The sequence below is a fragment of the Bos mutus genome, chromosome 23 (genome assembly GCF_027580195.1).
Source record: "Bos mutus isolate GX-2022 chromosome 23, NWIPB_WYAK_1.1, whole genome shotgun sequence".
Classification (NCBI taxonomy): domain Eukaryota; kingdom Metazoa; phylum Chordata; class Mammalia; order Artiodactyla; family Bovidae; genus Bos; species Bos mutus.
The window spans coordinates 22,110,073-22,123,274 of NC_091639.1; the positions used below are offsets into that span (position 1 = coordinate 22,110,073).

General features: G+C 43.3%; 2 protein-coding genes across 10 annotated transcripts in view; both read left to right on the top strand.

Annotated features, from left to right (window-relative positions):
- Window positions 1-4,673: 4,673 nt before the first annotated feature.
- Window positions 4,674-7,022, top strand: LOC102280949 (ubiquitin D). The gene is made up of 2 exons (XM_014483651.2): window positions 4,674-4,817; window positions 6,080-7,022. Exons 1-2 carry the CDS (start codon window positions 4,800-4,802, stop codon window positions 6,545-6,547), a joined length of 486 nt encoding a protein of 161 aa, XP_014339137.2. The 5' UTR covers window positions 4,674-4,799; the 3' UTR covers window positions 6,548-7,022.
- Window positions 7,023-9,890: 2,868 nt separating this feature from the next.
- LOC102281521 (protein C19orf12 homolog) overlaps window positions 9,891-13,202 on the top strand; it is a 34,043-nt gene continuing 30,731 nt past the window's right edge. For 6 of the 9 annotated variants that reach the window (XM_070361329.1, XM_070361331.1, XM_070361333.1 and 3 more), the window contains exon 1: window positions 9,923-9,992. The gene's annotated coding sequence lies outside the window, so the exon portion shown is untranslated. Of the gene's footprint in view, window positions 9,993-13,202 lie in introns of all 9 variants that reach the window. The other 3 variants (XM_070361335.1, XM_070361336.1, XM_070361337.1) reach the window with 1 other exon arrangement.

Sequence of the window (13,202 nt, forward strand, 5' to 3'; positions counted from 1 at the left end):
TATTTCTCACTTTTTATTCTTATTTATTCATTTAATAATTCATTCATGCACTTACTAAATATTTATTGTTTAAAGTGCCAGACAGCATGCCTGAGGAGTGCTAAAAACACAAGACAATTAAGACACAATTTATGAAGGACTTCCCTGGTGGTCCAGACATTAAAATGCGCTGTTTCCAATGCAGGGGGGCACAGGTTTGATCCCTGGTCAGGGAACTATGATCTCATAAGCTGCATGGCACAGCCAAAAATGAGACACAATTATGACCTCCTAGACTCCTACTGGGGAGGCCTTACAAATAGCTGTGAAAAGAAGAGAAGAAAAAAGCAAAGGAGAAAAGGAAAGATACAAACATCTGAATGCAGAGTTCCAAAGAATAGCAAGAAGAGATAAGAAAGCCTTCTTCAGCGATCAATGCAAAGAAATAGAGGAAAACAACAAAATGGGAAAGACTAGAGATCTCTTCAAGAAAATCAGAGATACCAAAGGAACATTTTATGCAAAGATGAGCTTGATAAAGGACAGAAATGGTATGGACCTAACAGAAGCAGAAGACATTAAGAAGAGATGGCAAGAATACACAGAAGAACTGTACAAAAAAGATCTTCACAACCCAGATAATCACGATGGTGTGATCACTGACCTAGAGCCAGACATCATGGAATGTGAAGTCAAGTGGGCCTTAGGAAGCATCACTACAAACAAAGCTAGTGGAGGTGATAGAATTCCAGTTGAGCTATTCCAAATCCTGAAAGATGATGCTGTGAAAGTGCTGCACTCAATATGCCAGCAAATTTGGAAAACTCAGCAGTGGCCACAGGACTGGAAAAGGTCAGTTTTCATTCCAATCCCAAAGAAAGGCAATGCCAAAGAATGCTCAAACTACCGCACAATTGCACTCATCTCACATGCTAGTAAAATAATGCTCAAAATTCTCCAAGCCAGGCTTCAGCAATATGTGAACCATGAACTTCCTGATGTTCAAGCTGGTTTTAGAAAAGGCAGAGGAACCAGAGATCAAATTGCCAACATCCACTGGATCATGGAAAAAGCAAGAGAGTTCCAGAAAAACATCTATTTCTGCTTTATTGACTATGCCAAAGCCTTTGACTGTGTGGATCACAATAAACTGTGGGAAATTCTGAAAGAGATGGGAACACCAGACCACCTGACCTGCCTCTTGAGAAATTTGTATTCGGGTCAGGAAGCGCCAGTTAGAACTGGACATGGAACAGCAGACTGGTTCCAAATAGGAAAAGGAGTACATCAAGGCTGTATATTGTCACCCTGTTCATTTAACTTATATGCAGAGTACATCATGAGAAACGCTGGATTGGAAGAAACACAAGCTGGCATCAAGATTGCCGGGAGAAATATCAATAACCTCAGATATGCAGATGACACCACCCTTATGGCAGAATGTGAAGAGGAACTCAAAAGCCTCTTGATGAAAGTGAAAAAGGAGAGTGAAAAAGTTGGCTTAAAGCTCAACATTCAGAAAACGAAGATCATGGCATCCGGTCCCATCACTTCATGGGAACTAGATGGGGAAACAGTGGAAACAGTGTCAGACTTTATTTTTCTGGGTTCCAAAATCACTGCAGATGGTGACTACAGCCATGAAATTAAAAGACGCTTACTCCTTGGAAGGAGAGTTATGACCAACCTAGACAGCATATTTAAAAGCAGAGACATTGCTTTGCCAACAAAGGTCCGTCTAGTCAAGGCTATGGTTTTTCCAGTGGTCATGTATGGATGTGAGAGTTGGACTGTGAAGAAAGCTGAGCGCAGAAGAATTGATGCTTTTGAAGTGTGGTGTTGGAGAAGACTCTTGAGAGTCCCTTGGACTGCAAGGAGATCCAACCAGTCCATTCTGAAGGAGATCAGCCCTGCGTGTTCTTTGGAAGGAATGATGCTAAAGCTGAAACTCCAGTACTTTGGCCACCTCATGCGAAGAGTTGACTCATTGGAAAAGACTCTGATGCTGGGAGGGATTAGGGGAAGGAGGAGAAGGGGACGACAGAGGATGAGATGGCTGGATGGCATCACTGACTCGATGGACATGAGTCTCAGTGAACTCATGAGGAGTTGGTGATGGACAGGGAGGACTGGCGTGCTGCAATTCATGGGGTCACAAAGAGTCGGACACGACTGAGCTACTGATCTAATCTGATCTGATCTGAGACTCCTACTGTTGAGTGAGGGTAAAGCACAAGTAAGCAGATGAACTTATGGCTGGAGAAATGGCCTCTGAGAGGTTTGCAGAGGAAGTATAAAAGAACAGAAGATGGGCATGTAACCCAGAACAGGATGGAAGAGAGTCAAGAAGGTTTTCCTGGAGGAGATGCTGCTTACCTTGCATATTATTGTAAATTCACAGTGTTGGGAATACAGTGGACAGAAAGTCATGCTCAGTGACCCGGTGACAGAGAGACCTTGGCATGTTCAAAACATGCAGGAGTCCAGGGAACCATGCATGGAAGCAGCTAGACCTACAGATCTGCAGCTCAGGGCCAGCTGCGGGCACAGATCCAAGGGGTATCAACAAACAAATATCATCCCTGGGAAATGTCATTCCTGGGCTCTCCCACCAGGAGATTCTGACTAAAGTTCCCTGCCTCCCCAGAGAATGCAGATTTGGCACCAAGATGGTGTAGGCTAGACTTCCCTGGAGGTCCAATGGCTAAGACTCCACTCTCCCACTGCAGGGGGCATGGGTTCAATCCCTGGTCCAGAGAACTAAGATCCTGTATGCCTCAGGGTGAGAGAAAGGTTATGAGAAGAGAGAGATTTAATTATGAGAAGTTTTAACCATCTACTCCCCCTGTTCCCTTTCCAGAAATGACATGAAGACCTAAGGTACAAATAAAATTTGAAAACTGAAAACACTTCCCTCAAGTCTGCTTTGTGCAGCTTTCCCTTTCTCTCTCCAGACCCATCCTCCACCCTTGTCCTACTGCAGGGGTTTCACTTTCTCTATCACTCTCAGACATTTTCTGCCTGGCCACTGGTGATGTTTCAGAGTCCCCATATCCTATTGGACAGTGGAGGAGTTAGAGGTCTTAATAATGTTTTCTAAATAGAAAACATAGTGAGATATCTGAAGGGAGAATAGAAGATCAAGGTCTCCAAGTTATTCCATCAGGCGTTCTTTCCCCTTCAAACACTCCCTATGAGTTTAGAAAAGTATGTCTATCCCACAAAATAATTTAAATAGCAATTCGTTTTTCCAATTTTATTAACTGTCTGATAAGAGCTTCAAATAGGAAAACATAATTTGTGTTAAACTTATTGATATATTGGAGTGAGCTCTTGGATCCCATTACTCTGTGTAGGCACTTGTGTAAAGCCAAGTTCTCCAGGATGGAAATCCCTGGGATAAATGGGATCATTTGATATTTCTCAGTGAGTGAAGGTATGGTAAACGATCACTGAAAGCACAGTAAACAAAGATGACAACTTGGCCTTTTTATAGATCGTTCATTCTGAAAACATTTAAAGCACTTTCAATAAATGTTTTTCTTAAAGTGGGTTTGGGGGATTCCCAGGAGGCGCTAGTGGTAAAGAACCCGCCTGCCAATGCAGGGACACAAGAGATGCGGGTTTGATGCCTGGTCAGGAAGATCCCTTGGAGGAGGGCACAGCAAACCACTCCAATATTCTTGCCTGGAGAATCCCATGGACAGAGCAGCCTGCAATCCATGAGGTCGCAATGAGTCAGACACAACTGAAGTGACTTAGCAGGCATGGACCTGAGACTTTGCACAAAGACAGCAATTAATTTGGAATGTTAGGAGGAGATATCAAGAAAATTCCCTGAGCACACACAGTTATGTATTCCCTTTTTATCCTAATCCAAATCTGAAGAGCCGGGAAGCAAATAGCTTCTAGTGAGTATCCAGGAGTAAAGGTGAGGAAATAGAGGCACTTTGTGTGAAAGGGATGTGTGATTGTTTTCCATGTGGAAGGCAGTAGTCAGCTTTTGACTGCTGGATTTGGGTTGCTCTCAAGTAGTAGGTTTGGTTTGTAGACACCGTAGGAAGTGCTAGAAAGCTCAAGACCCAGCAATCTAAAGTTCTTTGTAAAGGATATTTATAAACAAAATTTTCTGAGCCTGGAATACACTTAGAAATTCTCTCCAATCATCTCATTTTATAGACCAGAAAGCCAGCATCCAGGGAGGTGAACAGATTTGCCCAGGTTAATTGAGTGTCAGCCCTGGGACTGGAACTCATGGCTCTTCTCAGTCCAGGGTTATTTATCCCATGTTTTCTGTAGGCCAGCTTCTCACATTCTGCTAAGCTGGGGTTAACAGGCTGCTCCTGGTCACATCACACATGGCAACTCTCACTGTTCTCTCCCGGGTACCCCTGTTCTAAGGAAGTTCTCTGACTAATGGCAAGGGGGCTCTTAAAAGCTAAGGGGAGGATCACCAGTGTTAAAGATCTTCAAGCCAGTGAGGGTCAGAGCTGCAGGCTGGAAGTCACAAGTCAGGATTGGGAGTGGTGGGTGATTAATCAGGGAAAAATTCTCAACAGAGAAAGACCATCCCATGTTTGGAACAAGGAGGGCAAATGGATTGGCTGACCTGGGAAGTGCTTGGTCGGGAGGTATTTTTGTTTATTGACTCCCCAGTAGCAAAAGTGAAAGTAAATTCAGCATACCATGCAAGAGCAAAGGGTACGGGGAAGCTTAATAAATACAGCAGTCAGGCAGGGTATTTCCCGTTCGGCTGCTTATTTAAACTGGAGGCCCGGTCCTTTGCTCTGTCTCCTGATTCTGCACCTCTGATTGAAGACATGCCTGCCACCCTCCTTGTGAGTTGAGATTTGATACCAGGGGTGGGGGAAGGGAGAAGACCTCTGAATCATGGGAGAGACTCAGGAATAGATGAGGGACAGTTCTGGGAGATGAAGAGGGGGATGAGTGTTGCTGGGAAGACATCTGGAAGGGGAGGAGATGGGCATCAATACCTACTGAATGTGAAGAAAGTTTCTATAAGAGTTCTTGGGCTCCTGAGTTCTCTTACATCGAGACCTTGCACTGTTCACACTTAGGGATACTTGGTAGGAAGCAGGAGTGGGCTTTGTGCTCAGCAGGGCTGGCAAGCTTGAAACTGAAAATATTGTCTTGATCCCTTTCTCTTTTACCCTGTTTAGGCCTCCAGGGCAATTAAACTTAAGCTTTCTTCTTTTCTTAAAAGAGAGGTTGACAGAATTCACTTATTTTAAGTTGTTAATGCCCTGTTACATTACCTTATGTGAGACTATATTCTCTACAAAGAGGACCTGGAATGAGGGCAATGCTTAGCACAGAAGAGTGAGAGTTCAGTGAAGAAATCTCTGTGGCATCTGGACTGGAAAGATATTTTTGAATGAAGCCTGAAAGAAGTCCTCTGAGACTTTCCAGCAAGAGCGCAGGAATGAGATTCCCTTTGTTGAGATTACTGAAGTAAGACTCAGATGTAGTCCCTATTTTCTGTGAGTGGAGCCCCAATTTGATAAAAGGAAGAGATCATATTCTATAATGGATGGATAGGAAAACATAGGAAATACATATGGCCAAGTGATACTGAAAATAGGGACACTATAAAAAATGAATTATTGTTACCAAAAAAAAGTACAAATAGTACAGAGAAGATGTTTCCTAAACAGGGTTTTCATCTAAAATAGTCACGTCATGGAGGACAGCCCTATGAGTATTCCATGAGAATGTGAAGTCTGCGAAATTCTCTTTGAAAGGTGTTTATAAACTCTGGCGTACATTTTTAGATGTTTTGTTTTTAACATCTGACAACTTTTACCTGGATAGGAGACAGGTAAATTAGGTGGGAAGTCATTGATAACATTTTGGGGAAGGATAAGAAGTGTGGTTACAAAAGAATCAGACTGGTTTTCTTGCATTAGAACCTGATAATTTCAAAAGAGACGTTTGAAACAAGGGAAGGACACAGCTTGTTGTAAAGGATCTGGAGCACCAGACTGGCGGTGAAGGGTGGGAGCAATAAAGGAGGGGGAACAAGGGGTGTAGAAGAGGGCAGGAAATCTAGGCAACTGTCTCTTGGCCTTTTTTTGTCCAGGTGACTGTCCATTCTGAGAAATGGAAACCAATGACCTTCACTGCCCATCTGGGAGACAGAGTGAATAAGATCAATGAACGTGTCCGCTCTAGGACCAAGGTTCCTGTGCCGGATCAGGTCCTGCAGCTGGGCTCGAAGACCCTAAAGCCAAAGAGAACTCTGTCATCGTATGGCATCGACAAGGAGAAGTCCATCCACCTCACCCTGAAGGTGGTGAAGCCCAGTGATGAGGAGCTGCCCTTGGTTTTGGTGGAGCCTGGTGAGGGGCAGAGGCACAACCTCCAGGTGCGAAGGTCCACCTCAGTGACCCAGGTGAAGGAGATGATCAAGATGAGGACCGCTATACCCCCTAAGAATCAGATTGTGAACTGCAATGGAAAGAAACTGGAAGACGGGAAGATCATGGGAGATTATGGCATCAAAAAGGGCCATTTACTCTTCATGACATACCCCTGCATTGGTGGGTGACCATCCTGCAGATGGAGTGATAGGAGAAGCAAAAGATTTGGGGTGAATTGAGGTGGAAGACTAGAATATTTATAACCAATTGATTCTTTAATTCTAGTGTGATTGAATAATTGGCAAAATTGCATATATTTGATATGTTAGAACATATTAGAATTTGAAGGCCTATTAGAGATGACATTCAAAGACAGTTGCAGCTGCATCCTGTCTTGGTTCTGTCCGATTCATAGAAAAACTCCTATTTCCTTTCCCAGTCAACAAGATAGATTGTGATCGATGTTCTTCTAATTACTGTGTTTCATCTATATTTAGCTCAGTGTTTCTTCTCTCATATGACTCAATAATCATTGAGTCAAACTGACACTCTGCCTGTAGACAATAGTGAAATGACTTATTATGAAGTGATTTATTTACTGTGACATAATGTTAATAAATAATTTAGAAAAATTAAATTACTTCCCCTCTCCTTATTTAAAGCTGTTTGTTATGAAGTGAAACTTGGCACCATGGCCCTTCTTACTCTGTTTCCCACACCCAATTAAACCACTCTTATTTCTGGGGATGATGGTGGTCATGGCAAGATATTCACCTTGGGGATCTAGAAATTTTATGCCTCCAGTGGGGGCTCCTTGGGAATAGATATACTTTAGGTGGGAACAAACTTCCAGAAAAGTGAGTGAGTGAGAGAGCAGTCTCTGGCCTGCCTGCCTGAGGCTCTGCCAGGACTTCTGTGCTGGGGGTAGGGGTTGATTTCTGGGTTGACCCCGACACTCTGCCCACAGTCTGGCTAGTGGAGCTTGTCCCTCTCCGTGTCCTCCATCTCCTTCCCTTCCTTTCTTCCTCCATCTCATTTCTCCCTCGTGATCACCTGTATGTTTTCTCACAGCCTGAAACATGTCCACCCTCTTTCCCACTAGTCTCCTCTTCTTTATAACTGTCTCAAGAACCACCTCTGGTAGAAGCGTTTATGAACGTAACCCCACTCAGCACAAAGCACACTTATACATGTTGCTCATTACAACGATGAGTCAAGTGCTCTGGGCTGGGCACTACTTAACTTGGTAGGAGGGCATTTGGTTGTACTGATGCCCTGCGATGAGAGACCAGAGCTTTTCTTTTTTTTGGATGGAATCTCCTACAGGGCTGAGTATGATCTGATTGTCACTTAGGGATGTCTGATGTCAGACACCATGGGGTCTTCCATGGTCTCTTCCACTAGACTGGGATATTCATCATCTCTTACCAGCAAATGAGCTATTAACTGGGAGATATAATACCCCCGAAGATGGGAAAGATCCTCCCAAAATCAAAGTTTTTTTTTCATCAGATTAGGAGAAAGCTCAAGGGCCAATGCTCCCTCACTAAACTTGCACAGATAAAGGACATGGGGGTTTTACCTACAGCACGTGAACCTTTCCTGATGGGAGGAAGAGACCTCCCCATTAACCATGGGCTCCTTAGGGACAAATCTTGCAGATCCTCATAGAGAAATGAACAGCCTGAAGTCTAGTCTTTACACCGGACATTCCCATCCTTGGGCCCTGGGTAACATTCCCCTCCTTCCTTCCCTGACTGACTCACTGTGCTCTTGCCCTCTCCCCAAATCCCTCAGGAACCTCCTCGCTGCCTCCTTCTCTTCCTTATTCCTGAGGGTGGAGAGGAGTGGGATGAGGGTGGATGTGTGACAGTGTAGAAAAGAGAAATGAACTTGCCTGCCACTGGTTGTAGCTGTGCATGGGTTGCAGGTAGCTGTAGAGGAGGGATCCACAGAACAGTCAGATGGCTTTCAGGTGGGACCCACAGGTGCCCACCACTTTCCTGAGGCTGCCTCTGGCCCTCATGCCACAACAGCATGGGCCGTGCTGCCAGGTAGGCCAGGATCACGGCAGAGGGCACGAGCAGCCACATGATCCAGAGCCATCACTGCCTGGGGGACACACTCAGCCGAGCCCAGAGCCAGCGATGCGCACAGCTGCACCAGGCACCCACCGGCTCCAGACTCAGCACCGGATTGTGCAGGATGGCCAGCAGGAGAGGCACCACACTCGTGGTGAAGCCCACATCCACCAGGGCCAGGTGGCAGAGGAAGCAGTACATGGTCATGCACTGCCAGCAGCACCAGCGCCAAGTTGCCCCTTAGAGTCAGGAGGTAGCAGAGGAGGATGAGGGCAAAGAGGACAGGCTGCAGGCAGGGCCCGTCGGAACAGCCCAACAGGAGGAAGAGCTTCTCTGTGCTGTGGTTGCCCTAAAGGGCAAACTCGCAGAAGGTTTGGAAGGATGACACACAAGGGTGATGTATCCCTTACAAGCAAAGGGATGGGGAGTGCAGAGGGGAAATGGATGGCAGCATACACATGTTTAGGTGTCCATGGGAGCTCATTTACAGATCTGAATCCTTAGTTTAGGAAACAACCATGTATAAGGATACCCTAGTTGATGTATTTACCATAAAATTCGATGAGGAAGATAGAATCTCCCTCCTAAAGATGAACATACTTGAGCTCTATAAGATAAAGCGTCCAAAGGTCATAGCCACTGAGTGGTCCTTTGGACATGTACTCAGACCTGTTTGATTTCTGAACCAATACACTTGTGCTGCTTCCCTGTTTCTGGTGTATTCCTAGGAGCCAAAGTAGAAAGTAGAAACCTAAACTTCCTCTCACATGATAGCCCTTCAGATATTTGAAGACAAAAATTTCTTTTTTGAGCCTCCTGACCCCCTTCTTTGGAAGCATGTAAAAAAATGCCTAAAAATAGATGCAATGCTCCAGGTTAGTATAACTAAAAATGGGTAGATCAGAACTGTCACCCTTTTGTTTGATGTGCTCTACCTCCATTAATACAGCCAATATACTGCTGAATGCTGAATTTTAATCTGTGGTGAGTCTCTCTTCCAGGCTGTGTCCAATGTCCATGCCACTCCTGTTTACCATCTAGTATGACAATCATGAGCAACACAGATGGGCACATGTGTAACAGGAAAAAACATAAGTCAGCAGACCTGGGTTCCACCTAACAGAACCACCTTGGTCCAGTGATTTGATGATTTTATAGTCATACTGGAGATGAATAAATGCAAGAGATGACATTCAGGCTTATAGACCCATGGTTCTAGAGATGTAGAGTTATAAAAAGTCAAATCACCTAATTCTGTGATTACACAGACACACACTAGTTCAGACAGATAAACTTTAAATCTCTCCGGGCCCATTCCTAGTCCCTGTCCTGCTGCAGGACTTTCTCTTTCCAGATCAACCTCAACCTGATCTGAGTTTTTCTGCCTGGACACCGGTGAGGATTCAGAATTCCCCGATCCTATTGAACAGTGAACTCAGGGAGGGTCAGGGGAAGCCCTTTGCTGCTGTGCTTCAGCCCAAGGTCATAATCTTGTCTTCTAAACTCAGGGACAATAGGAACCTGGAGAACTATCTGAAGGGAGGAAAGGCAGGTAAGGTTTCCACTCGATTCCATCAGATATTCTTCCCCCTTCATACTTATTCTGTGTGTTTCAGAATGTATGTCTTTCCACACACACATGAAATACACTTAAATAAGTATTAGGTTTTCAAACTTGATTCTCTCTCTCGTGAGAGCTTCAAAGAGGAGAACATGATTTATGGTAAGGTTTTTAAAGTACTCGAATGAGTTCTCGGCTCCCAGTACTTTGTTGTTGTTGTTGTTTTGTAGTGGTTTTGCCATACATTGCCATGAATCAGCCATGGGTGTACATGTGTTCCCCATCCTGAACCTCCCTCCCACTTCCCTCCCCATCTCATCCCTCTGGGTCATCCCAGTACATCAGCCCTGAGCACTCTGTCCCATGCAGCGAACCTGGTATGGCAATCTGTTTCACATCTGATAATATACATGTTTCAATGCTATTCTGTCAAATCATCCCACCCTCACCTTCTCCCGCTGAGTCCAAAAGACTGTTCTTTACATCTGTGTCTCTTTGCTGTCTCACATATAGGGTTATAGTTACCATCTTTCTAAATTCCATATACATGCGTTAGTATACTGTATTGGTGTATTTTTTTCTGACTTACTTCACTCTGTATAATAGGCTCCAGTTTCATCCACCTCATTAGAACTGATTCAAATGTATTCTTTTTAATGGCTGAGTAATATCCCATTGTGTATATGTACCACTGCTTTCTTATGCATTCATCTGCTGATGGATATCCAGGTTGCTTCCATGTCCTGGCTGTTATAAACAGTGCTGCGATGAACATTGCAGTACATGTGTCTGTTTCAATTCTGGTTTCCTCGGTGTGTATGCCCAGCAGTGGGATTGCTGGGTCATATGGCAGTTCTATTTCCAGTTTTTTAAGGAATCTCCACACTGTTCTCCATAGTAGCAGTACTAGTTTGCATTCCTACCAACAGTGTAAGCAGGTTCCCTTTTCTCCACACCCTCTCCAACATTTATTGTTTGTAGACTTTTGGATAGCAGCCATTCTGGCCACTGTGAGATGGTACCTCACTGTGGTTTTGATTTGCATTTCTCTGATAATGAGTGATGTTGAGCATCTTTTCATGTGTTTGTTAGCCATCTGTATGTCTTCTTTGGAGAAATGCCTGTTTAGTTCTTCGGCCCATTTTTTGATTGTGTCATTTATTTTTCTGGAATTGAGCTACAGGAGTTGCTTGTATATTTTTGAGATTAATTCTTTGTCAGTTGCTTCAGTTGCTATTTTTTTCTCCCATTCTGAAGGATGGCTTTTCACCTTGCTTATGGTTTCCTTCGTTGTGCAAAAACTTTTAAGTTTAATTAGGTCTCATTTGTTTATTTTTTATTTTATTTCCATTACTCTGGGAGGTGGGTTATAGAGGATCCTGCCATGATCTATGTTGGAGAGTGTTTTGCCTATGTTTTCCTCTAGGAGTTTTATAGTTTCTGGTCTTACATTTAGATCTATAATCCATTTTGATTTTATTTTTGTGTATGGTGTTAAAAAGTGTTCTAGTTTCATTCTTTTACAAGTGGTTGACCAGTTTTCCCAGCACCACTTGTTAAAGGCATTGTCTTTTCTCCATTGTATATTCTTGCCTTATTTGGCAAAGATAAGGTGTCCATAGGTGTGTGGATTTATCTCTGAGCTTTCTATTTTGTTCCATTGATCTATGTTTCTGTCTTTGTGCCCGTACCATACTGTCTTGATGACTGTAGTTTTGTAGTACAGCCTGAAGTCAGGCAGGTTGATTCCTCCAGTTCCATTCTTCTTTCTCAAGATTGCTTTGGCTATTTGAGGTGTTTTGTACTTCCATACAAATTGTGAAATTATTTGTTCTAGTTCTCTGAAAAATACCATTGGTAGCTTGATAGGGATTGCATTGAATCTATGGATTACTGGGTAGTATACTCATTTTCACTATATTGATATTTCCAATCCATGAACATGGTATATTTCTCCATCTATTTGTGTCCTCTTTGATTTCTTTCATCAGTGTTTTATAGTTTTCTATATATATGTTTTTTGTTTCTTTAGGTAGATATATTCGTATGTATTTTATTCTTTTCATTGCAATGGTGAATGGTATTGTTTCCTTAATTTCTCTGTTTTCTCATTGTTAGTGTATAGGAATGCAAGGGCTTTCTGTGTGTTAATTTTATATCCTGCAACTTTAACCCTGCACTTGATTCCATCAGGCATTCTTCCCCCTTCATACTTATTCTGTGTATTTCAGAATATATGTCTTTCCCCACACATGCATGAAATATGCTTAAATATGTATTAGGTTTTCCAACTTGATTCTCTCTCTAGTGAGAGCTTCAAAGAGGAGAACATGATTTATGTTAAGGTTTTTAAAGTATTGGAATGAGTTCTCAGCTCCCATTACTTTCATTACACGGACACTTCTGTAAAATCATATTCTCCAGGATGGAAAGAGCTAGAAGTAAAATGGGATCATTCAAACCTGTCAGGGAGTGAAGGTACACTAAAGGGTCACTGAAACACAGCAAACAAAGATGAATACCTGGCATTTCTGAAGACTTTTTACATTGAACTTTAGGAGGAACTTTTAGTAATCACTCTCAGAAAAGGGGAGAGGAGGGTGTAGAAACATCCTGAGCCTTAGGAAAAGGGCAGAGATTAATCTGGGAAGTTAGGAGATCGGGGTAAGGAAAAAAATTCCAGGAGAACACAGAGCTTATGTACTCCCTTGTCATCCTGATCCAAATCCAAAGAGGCACAGAGTAAGAAGCACCTTAGGAACGTGTGAGATGACACTAGTGAGTCTCCAGGAGGAAAGGCCAAGAAGTAGAGGAACTATGGTGTGAGAGTGGATGTGTGATTGTTTTGACATCTAGAAGGTGAGAGTCAGCGTTTGACTGGCAGTTCCGGATAGTTCTCAGGTACTGGATTTGGTTTGCAGGTTCTCCCACAGGAGAGGAAGAGTGCTAGGAAGCTCAAGAATCGGGAATCTAAAATTCTTTGTAAGGGACAGTATATAAAGAAAGTTTCTTGAGCCTGAAGACCCTTAGGACTTCTCTCCAATCATGTCATTTATAGACCAGAAAACCAACATCTCGGGAGATGAACAGATTTGCCCAAGTTAATTCAGCAAGTGGCATCCCTGGACTGGAATCATGTCTCTTCTCAGTGCAGGTTTATGTGTCTTATGTCTGCCTCTCCTGGTGTATTTCACACATTCT